The following is a 21,794-nucleotide window of genomic DNA, read 5'->3' on the forward strand; positions in this document are numbered from 1 at the left end:
TACCAGAAATAAGCCTAAACCTACCCATCTCAAAATCAGAAATTAAAAGTGTAAACAAACAAAAAATAACCAAAAAATGGCATAATCAATATCAAAACTCAAATAGCCAAATCAAAAAAGTGCTCAGAAAACCACTAGCCAAACCTAAAATCCTACACCCCTCTAAAAACATTGACAGATTAATTACAAAACTCCAAACAGGACACACCAACCTAAATAACCACCTAAAACAACTTAAAAGACACACCACAGGCAACTGCCCCCACTGCAAACAACCCGAAACCACAGAACACGCACTCATTCACTGCACCCACTATCAAACACACAGAACCACACTACAAACCGCCCTCAATCTAAATAAGGTTCCTACTCTAGATGAAATACTAAACCCTCAAAATAAACTAGAAAACTTCAAGGCCCTAGGCGTATTCCTAATCAAAACAGACCTAATTAAGCGCATCTAAAAATTAATTAATCTACCAATCCAAAATCCAATAAACATACAAACACCCACCTCACTCGGCTCCCTTAGTTCCCTCCTCCACCCACCTCGGCATTTATTCCAAATTTAAAAATTTCAAAAAATCAATATAAGCAACCCCTAAAAGCCCCCTCTTGGGTTGCACACACCACTTTCACCCTTCTCGGAATACACTAAATGGTCCGACCAGGCCCGTGTGCGAAATACGCTGTAGTCGGAAAGCGCACGTTAAATCTTCTATATCAGTCAGTCAGTCAGTTGACTTGATATACTTCATGATGTTTTGTGATACAATCTTAAAAACTTTAATGTTAATACTTATGTCCAATAACGGGGTTTTCAATATGACTGCCATAGTGGCCATTTTGATAAATTGGATTGGAGCCTCTTGAACAAATTCTGGTGATCTCATTGGTGGGAAAATAGAATTGATTGTGAATTGGAGGTGAACAGATTTATAGACAGAAATAGGCAGAATGAAAGTTACCTACCAATGAGATTCTTTAACTGTGGATCCATTGCTCCTGAAACAATAAAACAAATGATTGTTTTACACAGAGAAGAAAATCTTTTACCAAATAAACTGACATCTGAGATCTTTTGAGATTTGGGCTGAACTATGTGTATGCTGACCAATTCGTCTATTTTCAAACCTGACCTGACATGCTAACAAGTTGAATTTGTTGAAGATATCCCTTCGTCTGCAGCCCAACTGTCTTTTGAAGATATTATGTTATACAATTCAACTTTATTTTGGTACAAACATCTACAGCATGTACAGTGAGTTTACAAAAGAGAGAGCAAAGATTCTAGGAAAAGGAAATATAAGTATCTTTGCAGCAGCATTTACTCCAATGCTATTTCGTGCTAATAGTGATGCCTTGAACAAACTTGATCATTACAAGGTCATGTACGTTTACACACAGTTTCGGCAGTGTGTCCTGTAGCTCTTAAGAATAAGATTTTTAACTTTTCTAAAATTTAAAGTTTTAAAAATATATTTTTATTCAAATACAATGAATTCAGAAAGCTTGTGGATAGGGATGAAACACTACCAAAGAGAGTTGTCACCCTGATACATGAACATGGGAAAAACACATGAAGTCGAGTCCAATATGTGTGACATGTTCGTACGTGAGTGAGCAACTTCTAATTGATTTGGAAAGTATCTTGCCAATCGATTCTACATGACAGGTGTATCACTATCTCCCATAAATGAATCGATACAACAATCGATGATATCCTAAGAAGGACCGTCGATGCACTACACAAAGCAGTGGTGAGTGGAATAGGGGATCGGGACACCGAGATCAGGATGCACCTAAAGGTGACTTCCACATGAACACCAAAGTCTCTACAGACGAGTGAATGCTTCCTACAATCAGATACTCGTCTGGGAGAACCGAAAAAATATAATAAACTCAAACAATAATGCCATGGTTTATTATATCTAGAAAAAGACAAGATACAAGGAAACCGGATGGGGTACACGTATCACCCTATCTGCGCAGATGTGTCTTGGAGACTTGTTGTACAAGAACCAAAGGCCAAATTTGATGCAGACCTTGGACAACAGTCGCAGATGTTTCAGAGGCAGTGGAATGCGAAAACTGTATCAGATTTCGAGAAACATCCTTCCAAAATTGCAGGCAAAGTACAATTTCTGTGCAGAGCCATAGTAGAGGCGACAGCATGAGTTTCGTTTGGGTTGGGTGCGACCGCAGCATGTAGGCCAGCAAAAGCATAAAGTCAGAGGAAAACCAAAGGAATCCTAAACAAAATCATGGCATGGGAAACTTCAGCAACGGCTGTCATAGAAAGCGGAATAAAAGAGGTAACTGTACCTCGAATGCAGGTTTCTTCAGGAGAAGAGGCATGATCCAAGACTGATGAAAGAGCCTCCATCGCCGAGACAATAGTAGAGACTAATGGAAGTGTCAACAAACTGTAGTGTCTTGGTGAACTAGATCTCTATTATCAACAGAAGAGCAAGAAAACAGACGCTAAGCAGCCAAAGTTGCAATGTATATGTCCTTGTCAAAATCGGGGGCCATAGTTGATATCCATGCGTACATGCATCAGCCAAAACAAAGCAAGGAGACTGTAATTGATCACGTAGCCGATGAAAAGATCCAAAAGCTTTGTCTAGATTGGTAGCCATATCGGAAGCCTAATATTTGGTGAAGTGGCAGAAGGGATAGCAAAGGATGATAAAGTATCTTCGGCTGCAGTACTTTTGGGAAGTTTATCTGCAATCCAAATGAGAACGGTAACTGGATCTGCTGTGTCAAACTACCTGAGGAAGAAGCAGGGGAAGCATGATGGTCAAGTAACTGTTGCTCTGGAAACTGATCCATTTGAGAAGGACAAGTGACTATTGATGTAGGCAGAATATAAACCGACATGGAAGTTGTTGTATCTGTAGTAGACCCGACGTCATAGCTTGTAAAAGAGTATGAAGTTGCTGTGCGGGGATGGAGGTTAAAATCTTAGGATTCAATGAAGTAGGAAGAATGTGTGAAGGAGCCTGTGGTGACACTGGAGCATCTGGTGTAGTCACAGCAGGTGGAAGTCAAGGCGGAGATGGGGAACCAAGCGGTGTATTGAAGAAAAGTTACCATACATGTCATTTGGGGAAGGGCATCTTTGCTGATGAGGAGAGGAAATTTCCGATGAGGAGAGGGATAGTATCCTGGCTGAGGAATGTAATCCGGGTAAGCAGTGTCAGAGTTCTCTCGCCATGAGGAAAAAGAGTCCATGTACTGTGGGTAGCATTGCAAATCATGTGCAGGGTTTGCGTAGGCATTATATGAAGCAGGAATCCAAGAAGAACAAGCCAAATGCGAAAAAAAAACATCTTCTAAACTGATACATGAGGAGACTGAAGTATCTCTCTGTGAGAGACAATGGTGGATGGTCTTTTCCCTGATTGCTGATCTCTACAAGAGCAGCGTTCAGTGTTAGATCGTCGAGGTTCATTGAACCTTGGGGGAACACCCATCCTTCGCATTTCCTGTGATCTGTGGACGCAAGACTGCAGGTCCCGATCTTGAGAGCGCTGATCCTTAGACAATCTTGGATCAGAGTAGAGCGATCTAACTGTGGAATCCTATTCATCTGTCGAATGCCAAAACTTCACAAGTTGACACCATCAGGGGAATCAATGATCCTCAAGACAATACTCTCAAGATTGTGATGCACACAAATCTTGATCAAAAGAAGTGTCTGTGACTCGTTTTGGTGATCCTGTGATGACAGCTCACCAGAAGAGCGATGAATCAAGGATCTGGAACATCTAGCAGTAGACGGAGAGTGACAAAAAGTAACTGTAGAAGGTTCAATCAAAGTCACAGTCTCAGGGATGCACTCATGTGGAAGCTTGATATTCTCAGCAACAGAAGACGAAGGTGATGAAGAAACAATACAATCACCGGTGAGGCTGTGGGGGAGTGTACAGTCACCCCTGCTAGTCATTACAACCATTGTCCAACATCTGTTTCAGTGTGGGGCTGTGTACTGTCTCACCTGTTAGTTACTACAGTCATTGTCCAATATGTGTTTCAGTGTTGGGCTGTGTACTGTCTCACCTGTTAGTCACTACAGTCATTGTCCAACATGTGTTTCAGGGTGGGGCTGTGGGGGAGTGTACTGTCTCACCTGTAAGTCAATACAACCATTGTCCAACATCTGTTTCAGTGCGTGGCTATGGGGGAGTGTACTGTCTCACCTGGGAGTCACTACAACCATTGTCCAACATGTGTTTCAGTGCGTGGCTGTGGGGTAGTGTACTGTCTCACCTGTAAGTCACTACAGTCATTGTCCAACATCTGTTTCAGTGTGGGGCTATGGGGGAGTGTACTGTCTCACCTGTAAGTCACAACAGTCATCGTCCAACATCTGTTTCAGTGTGGGGTTGTTGGGGAGTGTACAGTCTCACCTGTAAGTCACTACAGTCATTGTCCAACATCTGTTTCAGTGTGGGGCTGTGGGGCTGTGTACTGTCTCACCTGTAAGTCACTACAGTCATCGTCCAACATGTGTTTCAGTGTGGGGCTGTGTACTGTCTCACCTGTAAGTCACTACAGTCATTGTCCAACATCTGTTTCAGTGTGGGGCTGTGGGGCTGTGTACTGTCTCACCTGTAAGTCACTACAGTCATCGTCCAACATCTGTTTCAGTGTGGGGCTGTGTACTGTCTCACCTGTAAGTCACTACAGTCATCGTCCAACATCTGTTTCAGTGTGGGGTTGTGGGGATGTGTACTGTCTCACCTGTAAGTCACTACAGTCATTGTCCAACATCTGTTTCAGTGTGGGGCTGTGGGGCTGTGTACTGTCTCACCTGTAAGTCACAACAGTCATCGTACAACATCTGTTTCAGTGTGGGGTTGTGGGGCTATGTACTGTCTCACCTGTTAGTCACTACAGTCATTGTCCAACGTTTGTTCCAGTGTGGGGCTGTGGGGGAGTGTACTGTCTCACCTGTAAGTCACTACAACCATTGTCCAACATGTGTTTCAGTGTGGGGCTGTGGGGGAGTGTACTGTCTCACCTGTAAGTCACTACAGTCATTGTCCAACATCTGTTGCAGTGTGGGGAGTGTACTGTCTCACCTGTAAGTCACTACAGTCATTGTCCAACATCTGTTTCAGTGTGGGGCTGTGGGGGAGTGTACAGTCTCACCTGTAAGTCACTACAGTCATTGTCCAACATGTGTTTCAGTGTGAGGTTTGTGGGGGAATGTACAGTCTCACCTGTAAGTCACTACAGTCATTGTCCAACATCTGTTTCAGTGTGGGGCTATGGGGGAGTGTACTGTCTCACCTGTAAGTCACTACAGCCATTGTCCAACATCTGTTTCAGTGTGGGGCTGTGGGGGAGTGTACAGTCTCACCTGTAAGTCACTACAACCATTGTCCAACATCTGTTTCAGTGTGAGGCTGTGTACTGTCTCACCTGTAAGTCACTACAACCATTGTCCAACATCTGTTTCAGTGTGGGGCTGTGTACTGTCTCACATGTAAGTCACTACATTCATTGTCCAACATGTGTTTCAGTGTGGAGCTGTGTACTGTCTCACCTGTAAGTCACTTTAGTCATCGTCCAACATCTGTTTCAGTGTGGGGCTGTGTACAGTCTCACCTGTAAGTCACTACAACCATTGTCCAACATCTGTTTCAGTGTGAGGCTGTGTACTGTCTCACCTGTAAGTCACTACAACCATTGTCCAACATCTGTTTCAGTGTGGGGCTGTGTACTGTCTCACCTGTAAGTCACTACAGTCATTGTCCAACATCTGTTTCAGTGTGGGGCTGTGGGGCTGTGTACTGTCTCACCTGTAAGTCACTACAGTCATCGTCCAACATCTGTTTCAGTGTGGGGCTGTGTACTGTCTCACCTGTAAGTCACTACAGTCATTGTCCAACATCTGTTTCAGTGTGGGGCTGTGGGGCTGTGTACTGTCTCACCTGTAAGTCACTACAGTCATCGTCCAACATCTGTTTCAGTGTGGGGCTGTGTACTGTCTCACCTGTAAGTCACTACAGTCATCGTCCAACATGTGTTTCAGTGTGGGGTTGTGGGGCTGTGTACTGTCTCACCTGTAAGTCACTACAGTCATTGTCCAACATGTGTTTCAGTGTGGGGTTGTGGGGCTGTGTACTGTCTCACCTGTAAGTCACTACAGTCATCGTCCAACATCTGTTTCAGTGTGGGGCTGTGTACTGTCTCACCTGTAAGTCACTACAGTCATCGTCCAACATGTGTTTCAGTGTGGGGTTGTGGGGCTGTGTACTGTCTCACCTGTTAGTCACTACAGTCATTGTCCAACATCTGTTTCAGTGTGGGGTTGTGGGGCTGTGTACTGTCTCACCTGTTAGTCACTACAGTCATTGTCCAACATCTGTTTCAGTGTGGGGTTGTGGGGCTATGTACTGTCTCACCTGTAAGTCACTACAGTCATCATCCAACATCTGTTTCAGTGTGGGGCTGTGTACTGTCTCACCTGTAAGTCACTACAGTCATCGTACAACATCTGTTTTAGTGTGGGGTTGTGGGGCTATGTACTGTCTCACCTGTTAGTCAGTACAGTCATTGTCCAACATGTGTTTCAGTGTGGGGCTGTGGGGGAGTGTACTGTCTCACCTGTAAGTCACTACAACCATTGTCCAACATGTGTTTCAGTGTGGGGCTGTGGGGGAGTGTACTGTCTCACCTGTAAGTCACTACAGTCATTGTCCAACATCTGTTGCAGTGTGGGGAGTGTACTGTCTCACCTGTAAGTCACTACAGTCATTGTCCAACATCTGTTTCAGTGTGGGGCTGTGGGGGAGTGTACAGTCTCACCTGTAAGTCACTACAGTCATTGTCCAACATCTGTTTCAGTGTGGGGTTTGTGGGGGAGTGTACTGTCTCACCTGTAAGTCACTACAGTCATTGTCCAACATCTGTTTCAGTGTGGGGCTGTGTACTGTCTCACCTGTAAGTCACTACAGTCACCGTACAACATCTGTTTCAGTGTGGGGTTGTGGGGCTATGTACTGTTTCACCTGTTAGTCAGTACAGTCATTGTCCAACATGTGTTTCATTGTGGGGCTGTGGGGGAGTGTACTGTCTCACCTGTAAGTCACTACAACCATTGTCCAACATGTGTTTCAGTGTGGGGCTGTGGGGGAGTGTACTGTCTCACCTGTAAGTCACTACAGTCATTGTCCAACATCTGTTGCAGTGTGGGGAGTGTACTGTCTCACCTGTAAGTCACTACAGTCATTGTCCAACATCTGTTTCAGTGTGGGGCTGTGTACTGTCTCACCTGTAAGTCACTACAGTCACCGTACAACATCTGTTTCAGTGTGGGGTTGTGGGGCTATGTACTGTCTCACCTGTTAGTCAGTACAGTCATTGTCCAACATGTGTTTCATTGTGGGGCTGTGGGGGAGTGTACTGTCTCACCTGTAAGTCACTACAACCATTGTCCAACATGTGTTTCAGTGTGGGGCTGTGGGGGAGTGTACTGTCTCACCTGTAAGTCACTACAGTCATTGTCCAACATCTGTTGCAGTGTGGGGAGTGTACTGTCTCACCTGTAAGTCACTACAGTCATTGTCCAACATCTGTTTCAGTGTGGGGCTGTGGGGGAGTGTACAGTCTCACCTGTAAGTCACTACAGTCATTGTCCAACATCTGTTTCAGTGTGGGGTTTGTGGGGGAGTGTACTGTCTCACCTGTAAGTCACTACAGTCATTGTCCAACATCTGTTTCAGTGTGGGGCTGTGGGGGAGTGTACTGTCTCACCTGTAAGTCACAACAGTCATTGTCCAACATCTGTTTCAGTGTGGGGCTGTGGGGGAGTGTACTGTCTCACCTGTTAGTCACTACAGTCTTTGTCCATCATGTCTTTCAGTGTGGGGCTGTGGGGGAGTGTACAGTCTCACCTGTTAGTCACTACAAACATTGTCCAACATCTGTTTCAGTGTGGGGCTGTGGGGGAGTATACAGTCTCACCTGTAAGTCACTACAACCTTTGTCTATCATCTGTTTCAGTGTGGGGCTGTGTACTGTCTCACCTGTTAGTCACTACAGTCATTGTCCAACATCTGTTTCAGTGTGGGGTTGTGGGGGAGTGTACTGTCTCACCTGTAAGTCACTACAGTCATCGTCCAACATGTGTTTCAGTGTGGGGTTGTGGGGGAGTGTACTGTCTCACCTGTAAGTCACTACAACCTTTGTCTATCATCTGTTTCAGTGTGGGGCTGTGTACTGTCTCACCTGTTAGTCACTACAGTCATTGTCCAACATCTGTTTCAGTGTGGGGTTGTGGGGCTATGTACTGTCTCACCTGTTAGTCACTACAACCATTGTCCAACATCTGTTTCAGTGTGGGGCTGTGTACTGTCTCACCTGTAAGTCACTACAGTCATTGTCCAACATCTGTTTCAGTGTGGGGCTGTGGGGCTGTGTACTGTCTCACCTGTAAGTCACTACAGTCATCGTCCAACATCTGTTTCAGTGTGGGGCTGTGTACTGTCTCACCTGTAAGTCACTACAGTCATCGTCCAACATGTGTTTCAGTGTGGGGTTGTGGGGCTGTGTACTGTCTCACCTGTAAGTCACTACAGTCATTGTCCAACATGTGTTTCAGTGTGGGGTTGTGGGGCTGTGTACTGTCTCACCTGTAAGTCACTACAGTCATCGTCCAACATCTGTTTCAGTGTGGGGCTGTGTACTGTCTCACCTGTAAGTCACTACAGTCATCGTCCAACATGTGTTTCAGTGTGGGGTTGTGGGGCTGTGTACTGTCTCACCTGTTAGTCACTACAGTCATTGTCCAACATCTGTTTCAGTGTGGGGTTGTGGGGCTGTGTACTGTCTCACCTGTAAGTCACTACAGTCATTGTCCAACATCTGTTTCAGTGTGGGGCTGTGGGGCTGTGTACTGTCTCACCTGTAAGTCACTACAGTCATCATCCAACATCTGTTTCAGTGTGGGGCTGTGTACTGTCTCACCTGTAAGTCACTACAGTCATCGTACAACATCTGTTTTAGTGTGGGGTTGTGGGGCTATGTACTGTCTCACCTGTTAGTCAGTACAGTCATTGTCCAACATGTGTTTCAGTGTGGGGCTGTGGGGGAGTGTACTGTCTCACCTGTAAGTCACTACAACCATTGTCCAACATGTGTTTCAGTGTGGGGCTGTGGGGGAGTGTACTGTCTCACCTGTAAGTCACTACAGTCATTGTCCAACATCTGTTGCAGTGTGGGGAGTGTACTGTCTCACCTGTAAGTCACTACAGTCATTGTTCAACATCTGTTTCAGTGTGGGGCTGTGGGGGAGTGTACAGTCTCACCTGTAAGTCACTACAGTCATTGTCCAACATCTGTTTCAGTGTGGGGTTTGTGGGGGAGTGTACTGTCTCACCTGTAAGTCACTACAGTCATTGTCCAACATCTGTTTCAGTGTGGGGCTGTGTACTGTCTCACCTGTAAGTCACTACAGTCACCATACAACATCTGTTTCAGTGTGGGGTTGTGGGGCTATGTACTGTTTCACCTGTTAGTCAGTACAGTCATTGTCCAACATGTGTTTCATTGTGGGGCTGTGGGGGAGTGTACTGTCTCACCTGTAAGTCACTACAACCATTGTCCAACATGTGTTTCAGTGTGGGGCTGTGGGGGAGTGTACTGTCTCACCTGTAAGTCACTACAGTCATTGTCCAACATCTGTTGCAGTGTGGGGAGTGTACTGTCTCACCTGTAAGTCACTACAGTCATTGTCCAACATCTGTTTCAGTGTGGGGCTGTGTACTGTCTCACCTGTAAGTCACTACAGTCACCGTACAACATCTGTTTCAGTGTGGGGTTGTGGGGCTATGTACTGTCTCACCTGTTAGTCAGTACAGTCATTGTCCAACATGTGTTTCATTGTGGGGCTGTGGGGGAGTGTACTGTCTCACCTGTAAGTCACTACAACCATTGTCCAACATGTGTTTCAGTGTGGGGCTGTGGGGGAGTGTACTGTCTCACCTGTAAGTCACTACAGTCATTGTCCAACATCTGTTGCAGTGTGGGGAGTGTACTGTCTCACCTGTAAGTCACTACAGTCATTGTCCAACATCTGTTTCAGTGTGGGGCTGTGGGGGAGTGTACAGTCTCACCTGTAAGTCACTACAGTCATTGTCCAACATCTGTTTCAGTGTGGGGTTTGTGGGGGAGTGTACTGTCTCACCTGTAAGTCACTACAGTCATTGTCCAACATCTGTTTCAGTGTGGGGCTATGGGGGAGTGTACTGTCTCACCTGTAAGTCACAACAGTCATTGTCCAACATCTGTTTCAGTGTGGGGCTGTGGGGGAGTGTACTGTCTCACCTGTTAGTCACTACAGTCATTGTCCATCATGTCTTTCAGTGTGGGGCTGTGGGGGAGTGTACAGTCTCACCTGTTAGTCACTACAAACATTGTCCAACATCTGTTTCAGTGTGGGGCTGTGGGGGAGTATACAGTCTCACCTGTAAGTCACTACAACCTTTGTCTATCATCTGTTTCAGTGTGGGGCTGTGGGGGAGTGTACTGTCTCACCTGTAAGTCACAACAGTCATTGTCCAACATCTGTTTCAGTGTGGGGCTGTGGGGGAGTGTACTGTCTCACCTGTTAGTCACTACAGTCATTGTCCATCATGTCTTTCAGTGTGGGGCTGTGGGGGAGTGTACAGTCTCACCTGTTAGTCACTACAGTCATTGTCCAACATCTGTTTCAGTGTGGGGTTGTGGGGGAGTGTACTGTCTCACCTGTAAGTCACTACAGTCATCGTCCAACATGTGTTTCAGTGTGGGGTTGTGGGGGAGTGTACTGTCTCACCTGTAAGTCACTACAACCTTTGTCTATCATCTGTTTCAGTGTGGGGCTGTGTACTGTCTCACCTGTTAGTCACTACAGTCATTGTCCAACATCTGTTTCAGTGTGGGGTTGTGGGGCTATGTACTGTCTCACCTGTTAGTCACTACAACCATTGTCCAACATCTGTTTCAGTGTGGGGCTGTGTACTGTCTCACCTGTAAGTCACTACAGTCATTGTCCAACATCTGTTTCAGTGTGGGGCTGTGGGGCTGTGTACTGTCTCACCTGTAAGTCACTACAGTCATCGTCCAACATCTGTTTCAGTGTGGGGCTGTGTACTGTCTCACCTGTAAGTCACTACAGTCATCGTCCAACATGTGTTTCAGTGTGGGGTTGTGGGGCTGTGTACTGTCTCACCTGTAAGTCACTACAGTCATTGTCCAACATGTGTTTCAGTGTGGGGTTGTGGGGCTGTGTACTGTCTCACCTGTAAGTCACTACAGTCATCGTCCAACATCTGTTTCAGTGTGGGGCTGTGTACTGTCTCACCTGTAAGTCACTACAGTCATCGTCCAACATGTGTTTCAGTGTGGGGTTGTGGGGCTGTGTACTGTCTCACCTGTTAGTCACTACAGTCATTGTCCAACATCTGTTTCAGTGTGGGGTTGTGGGGCTGTGTACTGTCTCACCTGTAAGTCACTACAGTCATTGTCCAACATCTGTTTCAGTGTGGGGCTGTGGGGCTGTGTACTGTCTCACCTGTAAGTCACTACAGTCATCATCCAACATCTGTTTCAGTGTGGGGCTGTGTACTGTCTCACCTGTAAGTCACTACAGTCATCGTACAACATCTGTTTTAGTGTGGGGTTGTGGGGCTATGTACTGTCTCACCTGTTAGTCAGTACAGTCATTGTCCAACATGTGTTTCAGTGTGGGGCTGTGGGGGAGTGTACTGTCTCACCTGTAAGTCACTACAACCATTGTCCAACATGTGTTTCAGTGTGGGGCTGTGGGGGAGTGTACTGTCTCACCTGTAAGTCACTACAGTCATTGTCCAACATCTGTTGCAGTGTGGGGAGTGTACTGTCTCACCTGTAAGTCACTACAGTCATTGTCCAACATCTGTTTCAGTGTGGGGCTGTGGGGGAGTGTACAGTCTCACCTGTAAGTCACTACAGTCATTGTCCAACATCTGTTTCAGTGTGGGGTTTGTGGGGGAGTGTACTGTCTCACCTGTAAGTCACTACAGTCATTGTCCAACATCTGTTTCAGTGTGGGGCTGTGTACTGTCTCACCTGTAAGTCACTACAGTCACCGTACAACATCTGTTTCAGTGTGGGGTTGTGGGGCTATGTACTGTTTCACCTGTTAGTCAGTACAGTCATTGTCCAACATGTGTTTCATTGTGGGGCTGTGGGGGAGTGTACTGTCTCACCTGTAAGTCACTACAACCATTGTCCAACATGTGTTTCAGTGTGGGGCTGTGGGGGAGTGTACTGTCTCACCTGTAAGTCACTACAGTCATTGTCCAACATCTGTTGCAGTGTGGGGAGTGTACTGTCTCACCTGTAAGTCACTACAGTCATTGTCCAACATCTGTTTCAGTGTGGGGCTGTGTACTGTCTCACCTGTAAGTCACTACAGTCACCGTACAACATCTGTTTCAGTGTGGGGTTGTGGGGCTATGTACTGTCTCACCTGTTAGTCAGTACAGTCATTGTCCAACATGTGTTTCATTGTGGGGCTGTGGGGGAGTGTACTGTCTCACCTGTAAGTCACTACAACCATTGTCCAACATGTGTTTCAGTGTGGGGCTGTGGGGGAGTGTACTGTCTCACCTGTAAGTCACTACAGTCATTGTCCAACATCTGTTGCAGTGTGGGGAGTGTACTGTCTCACCTGTAAGTCACTACAGTCATTGTCCAACATCTGTTTCAGTGTGGGGCTGTGGGGGAGTGTACAGTCTCACCTGTAAGTCACTACAGTCATTGTCCAACATCTGTTTCAGTGTGGGGTTTGTGGGGGAGTGTACTGTCTCACCTGTAAGTCACTACAGTCACTGTCCAACATCTGTTTCAGTGTGGGGCTGTGGGGGAGTGTACTGTCTCACCTGTAAGTCACTACAGTCATTGTCCAACATCTGTTTCAGTGTGGGGCTGTGGGGGAGTGTACTGTCTCACCTGTTAGTCACTACAGTCATTGTCCATCATGTCTTTCAGTGTGGGGCTGTGGGGGAGTGTACAGTCTCACCTGTTAGTCACTACAAACATTGTCCAACATCTGTTTCAGTGTGGGGCTGTGGGGGAGTATACAGTCTCACCTGTAAGTCACTACAACCTTTGTCTATCATCTGTTTCAGTGTGGGGCTGTGTACTGTCTCACCTGTTAGTCACTACAGTCATTGTCCAACATCTGTTTCAGTGTGGGGTTGTGGGGGAGTGTACTGTCTCACCTGTAAGTCACTACAGTCATCGTCCAACATGTGTTTCAGTGTGGGGTTGTGGGGGAGTGTACTGTCTCACCTGTAAGTCACTACAACCTTTGTCTATCATCTGTTTCAGTGTGGGGCTGTGTACTGTCTCACCTGTTAGTCACTACAGTCATTGTCCAACATCTGTTTCAGTGTGGGGTTGTGGGGCTATGTACTGTCTCACCTGTTAGTCACTACAACCATTGTCCAACATCTGTTTCAGTGTGGGGCTGTGTACTGTCTCACCTGTAAGTCACTACAGTCATTGTCCAACATCTGTTTCAGTGTGGGGTTGTGGGGGAGTGTACTGTCTCACCTGTAAGTCACTACAACCATTGTCCAACATGTGTTTCAGTGTGGGGCTGTGTACAGTCTCACCTGTTAGTCACTACAGTCATTGTCCAACATCTGTTTCAGTGTGGGGCTGTGGGGGAGTGTACTGTCTCACCTGTAAGTCACTACAACGATTGTCCAACATGTGTTTCAGTGTGGGGCTGTGTACAGTCTCACCTGTTAGTCACTACAGTCATTGTCTATCATCTGTTTCAGTGTGGGGCTGTGGGGGAGTGTACTGTCTCACCTGTAAGTCACTACAGTCATTGTCCAACATCTGTTTCAGTGTGGGGCTGTGGAGGAGTGTACTGTCTCACCTGTTAGTCACTACAGTCACTGTCCAACATCTGTTTCAGTGCGTGGCTGTGGGGGAGTGTACTGTCTCACTTGTAAGTCACTACAGTCATTGTCCAACATCTGTTTCAGTGCGTGGCTGTGGGGCTGTGTACTGTCTCACCTGTTAGTCACTACAGTCATTGTCCAACATCTGTTTCAGTGTGGGGTTGTGGTGGAGTGTACAGTCTCACCTGTAAGTCACTACAGTCATTGTCCAACATCTGTTTCAGTGTGGGGCTGTGGGGCTGTGTACCGTCTCACCTGTTAGTCACTACAGTCATTGTCCAACATCTGTTTCAGTGTGGGGTTGTGGGGCTGTGTACTGTATCACCTGTAAGTCACTACAGTCATCGTCCAACATCTGTTTCAGTGTGGGGTTGTGGGGCTGTGTACTGTTTCACCTGTAAGTCACTACAGTCATCGTCCAACATCTGTTTCAGTGTGGGGCTGTGTACTGTCTCACCTGTAAGTCACAACAGTCATCGTCCAACATCTGTTTCAGTGTGGGGTTGTGGGGCTATGTACTGTCTCACCTGTTAGTCACTACAGTCATTGTCCAACATCTGTTTCAGTGTGGGGTTGTGGGGGAGTGTACTGTCTCACCTGTAAGTCACTACAACCATTGTCTATCATCTGTTTCAGTGTGGGGCTGTGTACTGTCTCACCTGTAAGTCACTACAGTCATCGTCCAACATCTGTTTCAGTGTGGGGCTGTGTACTGTCTCACCTGTAAGTCACTACAGTCATCGTCCAACATCTGTTTCAGTGTGGGGTTGTGGGGCTATGTACTGTCTCACCTGTTAGTCACTACAGTCATCGTCCAACATCTGTTTCAGTGTGGGGTTGTGGGGGAGTGTACTGTCTCACCTGTTAGTCACTACAGTCATTGTCCAACATGTGTTTCAGTGTGGGGCTGTGGGGAGTGTACTGTCTCACCTGCTAGTCACTACAGTCATTGTCTATCATCTGTTTCAGTGTGGGGCTGTGGGGGAGTGTACAGTCTCACCTGTAAGTCACTACAACCATTGTCCAACATCTGTTACAGTGTGGGGTTGTGGGGGAGTGTACAGTCTCACCTGTAAGTCACTACAGTCATTGTCCAACATGTGTTTCAGTGTGGGGCTGTGTACAGTCTCACCTGTAAGTCACTACAACCATTGTCCAACATCTGTTTCAGTGTGGGGCTGTGGGGCTGTGTACAGTCTCACCTGTTAGTCACTACAACCATTGTCCAACATCTGTTTCAGTGTGGGGCTGTGGTGGAGTGTACTGTCTCACCTGTAAGTCACTACAGTCATTGTCCAACATGTGTTTCAGTGTGGGGTAGAATATGTCAGGAATCAAGCAGTATCACACAATAAACTACTATTTCCAGTAATTTGAGCTTGTTTAATAAACTCTCATGAACATAAATGAAATACCAAAGTAATGATAATTCATATACATGTCCAATTCTAAAAATACCTAAATCACCTTACTTTGAACTGACTTAATTGTAACCCCAGTGTTGTTGTCCAAGTTGTAGAGATTGAGCGTCGGCTTCCTGCCTGTGGAGTTACACAGCATGTCCCGAGCTGGAAGAAGAATCAGTGAGGAAACTTAATCTGAGTAATCACAGCCTTGGAAAGAACCGCCTGTCCCCATTACCCAGCTGACAGAATATCACAATACTTCCAGGCAATATGACACAATTCTTGATGGTGAATATATTTGACATTACACACTCATCATCACACACACATTTATGAACTTTGTTGACGAACAGTCTTGACTGTAAGAAACACTGACAATTGACTCTGAACAAAGCACATGTTTCATTATGTCCTCAAATGTTGACTGTTACTTTATATACACTACTCAGATATGTGAGAGGCATAGGAAGTGTGTCAAACAGCAAATTTGTGACATGTGCTAATTGTTATTTTAGTCTGTTCACACAAGTGAACAAGCAACCTTTAGTTTGACACTGCACACCACGTTTATGAGATTACAATGTTCATTGAGAAGACTAAAATATATATAAAATCACTGCTGTTAAGTGCACTGTAGTGCTATATGTCGTAAAACATCTGTTGATGAAACCCGCTGTTACCTGCATGAAGTAATTCTGGGTTGACATCACCAGCTCCATGGCTTCCACTACCAGACTGCAAAGAAGAGCCCACCCTTGAATGAATGGCACGCTGAACACTTTCACAAGGAGGCAACAGCTTTTCAGTCTGTCTTTGGGGACTAGTCTTACGTGGCACTCTGGAATAAATGACATCATGGTTGCCAACATCAGTTGTAAGCCGTGTCCGTTTTGGCAAAGTAGGTTGGTCTTCCTCTGTGTCTCCAGGGCTAATTTGTGTTGGAGCGTTGGGAGGACTTGGTGTTGGAGCATCAGGGGGGCTTTGTGTTGGAGCATCAGGAAGACTTTGTGTCGGAACATCAGGAGGACTTTGTGTCGCAACATCAGGAGGACTTTGTGTCGCAACATCAGGAGGACTTTGTGTCAGAACATTAGGAGGACTTTGTGTTGGAGCATCAGGAGGACTTTGTGTCAGAACATCAGGAGGACTTTGTGTCGGAACATCAGGAGGACTTTGTGTCGCAACATCAGGAGGACTTTGTGTCAGAACATCAGGAGGACTTTGTGTCGGAACATCAGGAGGACTTTGTGTCGCAACATCAGGAGGACTTTGTGTCGGAACACCAGGAGGACTTTGTGTCAGAACATCAGGAGGACTTTGTGTTGGAGCATCAAGATGACTTTGTGTTGGAGCATCAAGATGACTTTGTGTTGGAGCATTAGGAAGGCTGTGTGTTGAATCATCTGATTCATCCATCGATTCTTCAGCTGACTCATCAAAACCATAGAACTCCCAGTCAGAGTCATCTGCATCCATTTTAGATCTTGCTTTAAGCTAAACAAGGTCACTTGACTCACTTATGCATCAGCATCTTTAACTGGATCTATCAGCTGCTGTGGCAGGTGCTCGTGATCACCTAAACATACAGGAAATGAAGAGATACAGTGATAATTAAGGCAGGTCCATTCGGATGGCATGTGAAAGTTATGTACAATGTAGCAAATATAGCATAACACATAATGTAAAGAACATGTCGAATAAATGAAGAATGTGTGTTTTGTCATATGTGATTGTTTTGTGTTAAAATGTATACTTTTAAATCAGTCATAACCACAAACGACAAACTGCACCATTACAATAACAATGTACTTGTACAGGGGAGCTGGCTAAAATGGATCCCCGTGAAAATGGACATTTGAAAAAAACAGACCCATAAGCAAAAATGAATGTGATCGAAATTAAAAATGATATATTTAATCTCAGCAATCTGTCATAAAATATTCTAAAACATTAGAGCTGTAGGGGTTATTGTTTGTGTGTGCACATTGTTTCTGTACATATACAGTGTTTCTGTACATTTACATTGTTTCTGTACATATACATTGTTTCTGTACATATTCATTGTTTCTGTACATATACATTGTTTCTGGACATATACATTGTTTCTGTACATATACATTGTTTCTGGACATATACATTGTTTCTGTACATATACATTGTTTCTGGACATATACATTGTTTCTGGACATATACATTGTTTCTGTACATATACATTGTTTCTGGACATATACATTGTTTCTGTACATATACATTGTTTCTGGACATATACATAGTTATTGTTTCTGTACATAAACATTGTTTCTGGACATATACATTGTTTCTGTACATATACATTGTTTCTGTACATATACATTGGTTCTCTACATATACATTGTTTCTGTATATATACATTGTTATTGTTTCTCTACTTATACATTGTTTCTCTACATATACATTGTTATTGTTTCTGTACATGTACATTGTTTCTGTAAATATACATTGTTATTGTTTCTGTACATATACATTGTTTCTGTACATATGCATTGTTTCTGTACATATACATTGTTTCTGTATATATTTTACTTTTTAAACAGTGTTAAAAGAATGACATTTTTTTAAAAATGATCCATCTACATATATATGATATATATATATATATATATATATATATATATAATTTAAAAAACCCCATCTAAAACGTAATAAAGTAAAATATTCCGAATGTCACAAACACACATTTTACTTAAGCCTACATGTAGTCCAGTAATTAAAAGGTCCAGGTTTAACAAAATTGACGGAAAAGGTTTATTGCTGAATTTTGGTGCCTTGGCACCTATACATTGAAATAAAAAATAGTTTACCAAAATCGGACATGGGGAACCATCCGAAAATAGGTCAAATCCAAGATGGCCGCCAACAAAAGTAATAATAGTCATAAACGTGGAACCAATAACAAAAAAACCATTTATGATGAGTCTATCTATATTAGCTTGCCAGGATAAATGCAAAGGAATGTATATTTAACAATTTTGAAAGGAAAATTCACTTAGAAATTTAAAATAATGCTTCAAAATGACGAAAAAGTACATAAATTTGTTAATATCAGTAATTCTTGCAGAACATGAACCGATTTATTATAATGTTGACGTTTTGCATATAAAGTCATGCAGTTTATTGTCTTCACATAAATAATCAAGATAGAAACAAATATAATTGAAAAAACCCAAAGTATTCCCTTCTTCAAAATGGCGGCCGAGCATACAATGTTTTAAAGATAGACCGCAAGAACATAAAGGTATGTATAAGCTATTTTTCTTTTATAGCTAAAATAAAACTTGTATAATATATAGTTGATTGGCTCTAGAGAGGAATAACTGATGAAAATATGAACAAATATAAATATAAAATTTGAAACAGAGCCTTAAAATTAACATCAACATTTGTTTAAATGAAAATCAAGGGAGATAATCCAAACTCCGGGAAGCAGTTATTTTTCTCAAATGGTATTAGCTTCTCAGAAACTTTATTAAAAGTTAATTCAGAAGATATAATCAAGACATTTAGCACAAAAATCATTTGCTATAATCGGAAAAGCAACATTTGTATCTGGACACATGTCAACCATATTCCTATCAACTGTTACTATTCGCGGGTGACTATTCTCAACTGAAGGTGTCCTATGTAGATCACAGATGGCGACTTGTTTGCTATGTATGGAATCAGTTAACCTGGACAAACCCCAGGATTATGTGAAGTTGACAGCAAAATGCTGCTGTAAATCCGATGCACCAGACATCATATACAACTGTAGCCTGTTGGTACACAGACAGTGTCGAAGTATGCATAAAAATCCAAAGGCAATCAAAGTAGCTGAAACCTTTTGATCATATGTTTAAGCCTTAAATTTTAAAACTCACTGTTTTCTATGTGGTACTTGTACAAACATCCATATAGAAGTGTACTTCAGCCGTGCGATGGCTCTTCAGTTACTCAACATATGTCTGCAACATACTGTGTCAACAGGCAAGGTGATTGGACCAAGATGGTACAGTCAAGTATTGTGCCCATATACAATCTACCAGCTGAAGAAGCTATCCATCACCATGCTTGTGATAAGAATTTTCGGAGAGGGACAAGTATACCTGCAGCTTATATTGAACATGGGGAGGCTCCACCAAAGAAACGGAGACTTGGTCGACTGAAGTGTATGTCCTAGATGACAGCATTTGAGATTGCCATTTATTACTTGGAAGAGAATGATGATGAAACGATTCCTTTGGACAATTTGCATCACATTATGAAGTCAATAAGTGCACTGAGTCATGATCAACTACACACTACATCTCAGCTGAAAAGGGAAGTCATGAATCACTATGGGAACAAGGTATTCATAACTTATCAGGCAACAACCTAACATTGCATCTCTTACGGCATATGAAAATGTTGCAAAGGTGGACAAATCCGACATGGACAGTTTGATTAAAGTTGGAGGAGGATACATTCATACGCAGGTAGAGACCATGTCGAAACATGTTGATGTGTATCTCGACAATGATTGACACCAATCTTGATTACCTCCCACATGCATTACGCATCCTCCTTCAAGCATCATCAAGAGCTGAGCTGCGTCATTGGGTCAGGCAATAATGCATTCGAAATGTCCCCATCATTTCTGCCTCCTCGACAAGTTTGACAAAGTATCACACTATAACACATATATAGTCATCGTAATTTAGTGGATATGATAAGCCAACTCGGTTTCAGCTCCTCGTAAATTTAGAAAATTCTCAGTGACCACTCATGGTGTTCACCTAATCAGAGACATTGCAGATACATTCGTGCAATACCAGGCTGGTTATATAGATCATGCCAGCAAAAGGTTTGATGGGACTGGCTCAATCCATGCCATGGGCGAGATGGTGAGACGGAGGGTACCAAGAGTTAAGGTGGACTTGGATGATGTTAAAAAAATCAACAGTGTCAAACCATTCTCACAAAGAAATCCAAAGGCAGTGCTGGCGAACATTATCTATTAACCAATTGGTGACTTCTGTCTTGATGAAAAGAATAGCAAACTAGATCATTTGTGGAGTGCGCCACTTCTGTGTGTGTTGACCACTGTGTTCCGGTTGCATGCAGTTGCTCCATTCTGACATTCCATACCCCAGGAAGAGCTCTGAGATATTCTTGTTGATTATCAACGTGACACCAAGTGACGAATCCTGTGTCAGATCAACGCTGGAGTATATTTCCAAATATGCCAGACGACATGGAATCACACCGGTTATTACAATCGACCAGCAACTTTGGTGAATTGCATACATGATCATCAAATCACGGCCAGCTGAGAGCCCCTTGCATCAAATAGCCCTGGTTTTTTGGGGGATTCCATACTTAGATGAGTTTTGTGGGTACAGTTAGGAATCTGATGGCTGGATCTGGGTTAAAGGAGATCATCACTCAAGTATATTCAGAGGGTAGTACAGATCAGATGTTGTCCGGCAAATCTGTGTCACAAGCTGTGCAGGCTCATTTCTTGAGGAACCACTTCTGCAATGCTCGTATCGATCGTGTTTGATGGTTATTGTGGTGTTTTTTTACCAAGGATGAGACCAATCAGAGAAGAACTGGAAGTGAGATTGGAGTGGATGTGGATTTCACACCAGACTTGATTCTGAAAATGAAGAAAAAGCCCTTTTGGCAAATGAAAGAAACAAACAGAAATTCATCACTCTGTTGGGGTCAAAAATCGAAAAAGGTGGGTTTTCAGATTAAACACTCATTCAGAGATGCTGACAATGACATTTCAATGTCTGCCTGTATATTGGCTCAAACACAGCCTGTGGTAGTGGTAGGGAATGACACCGACCTTCTCATCCTGTTGCAATATCACTTCAGACCCGATACCATGAAGCCATCTTTCTTCAGACAAGTACAAAGATCACTGACATCTTCATCCTACAGATGATCCTTGATCCTAATCTCAGCCATTCTTTGCTCTTTGTACATGCATTGTCAGGGACCGACACAACATTGAGGCCATATGGCATAGAGATGGTCTCAGGAATATTCAAAGGTTTTCATGGTGACAGGTGGAAACCATGCAGAAATCGAGCAGGCTGGTAATCAGGCACTTGCAATCCCCTGCGGCTGTATGCCTGGCTTGGATTTGAATTCTGAACGTGTGACAAAATTCACTGAGAAGGTATGTATCAAGCTCAAATTACCTACCCCTTCGACACCTTCCAACGACATCAGATGCTGCCAGATTGCCCAGCCAACGAGTCTGACTCCAAGTGCAGACCTGGCTAGGCAACAATATGGATGCGACAGAATGGGGCTGGACGTTTCACAAGAGCAACAATTATGTTGAAGCCAATCACAAGGCACCAAGCTGTCACTCCTAAATTTCTGTTGAAAATAATCAGATACAATTGCACTGGAAAGTGTG

At 44.0% G+C, this 21,794-nt stretch overlaps 1 protein-coding gene across 1 annotated transcript in view; it reads right to left on the reverse strand.

Moving 5' to 3' along the window:
* Positions 1–21,794, reverse strand: part of LOC139479490 (uncharacterized) — a 41,181-nt gene that overhangs the window by 18,313 nt on the left and 1,074 nt on the right. Inside the window, exons 2-5 of the mRNA XM_071262337.1 lie at positions 16,768–16,940; positions 16,045–16,443; positions 15,431–15,526; positions 973–1,005 (exon numbers count right to left, since the gene is read on the reverse strand). Of these exons, the coding sequence (XP_071118438.1) occupies positions 973–1,005; positions 15,431–15,526; positions 16,045–16,443; positions 16,768–16,840 (601 nt within the window). The 5' untranslated portion in view covers positions 16,841–16,940. The remainder of the gene's footprint in view (positions 1–972; positions 1,006–15,430; positions 15,527–16,044; positions 16,444–16,767; positions 16,941–21,794) is intronic.

This window comes from Haliotis cracherodii, unplaced genomic scaffold, assembly GCF_022045235.1.
Source record: "Haliotis cracherodii isolate W230 unplaced genomic scaffold, xgHalCrac1.p SCAF_4, whole genome shotgun sequence".
Classification (NCBI taxonomy): Eukaryota; Metazoa; Mollusca; class Gastropoda; order Lepetellida; family Haliotidae; genus Haliotis; species Haliotis cracherodii.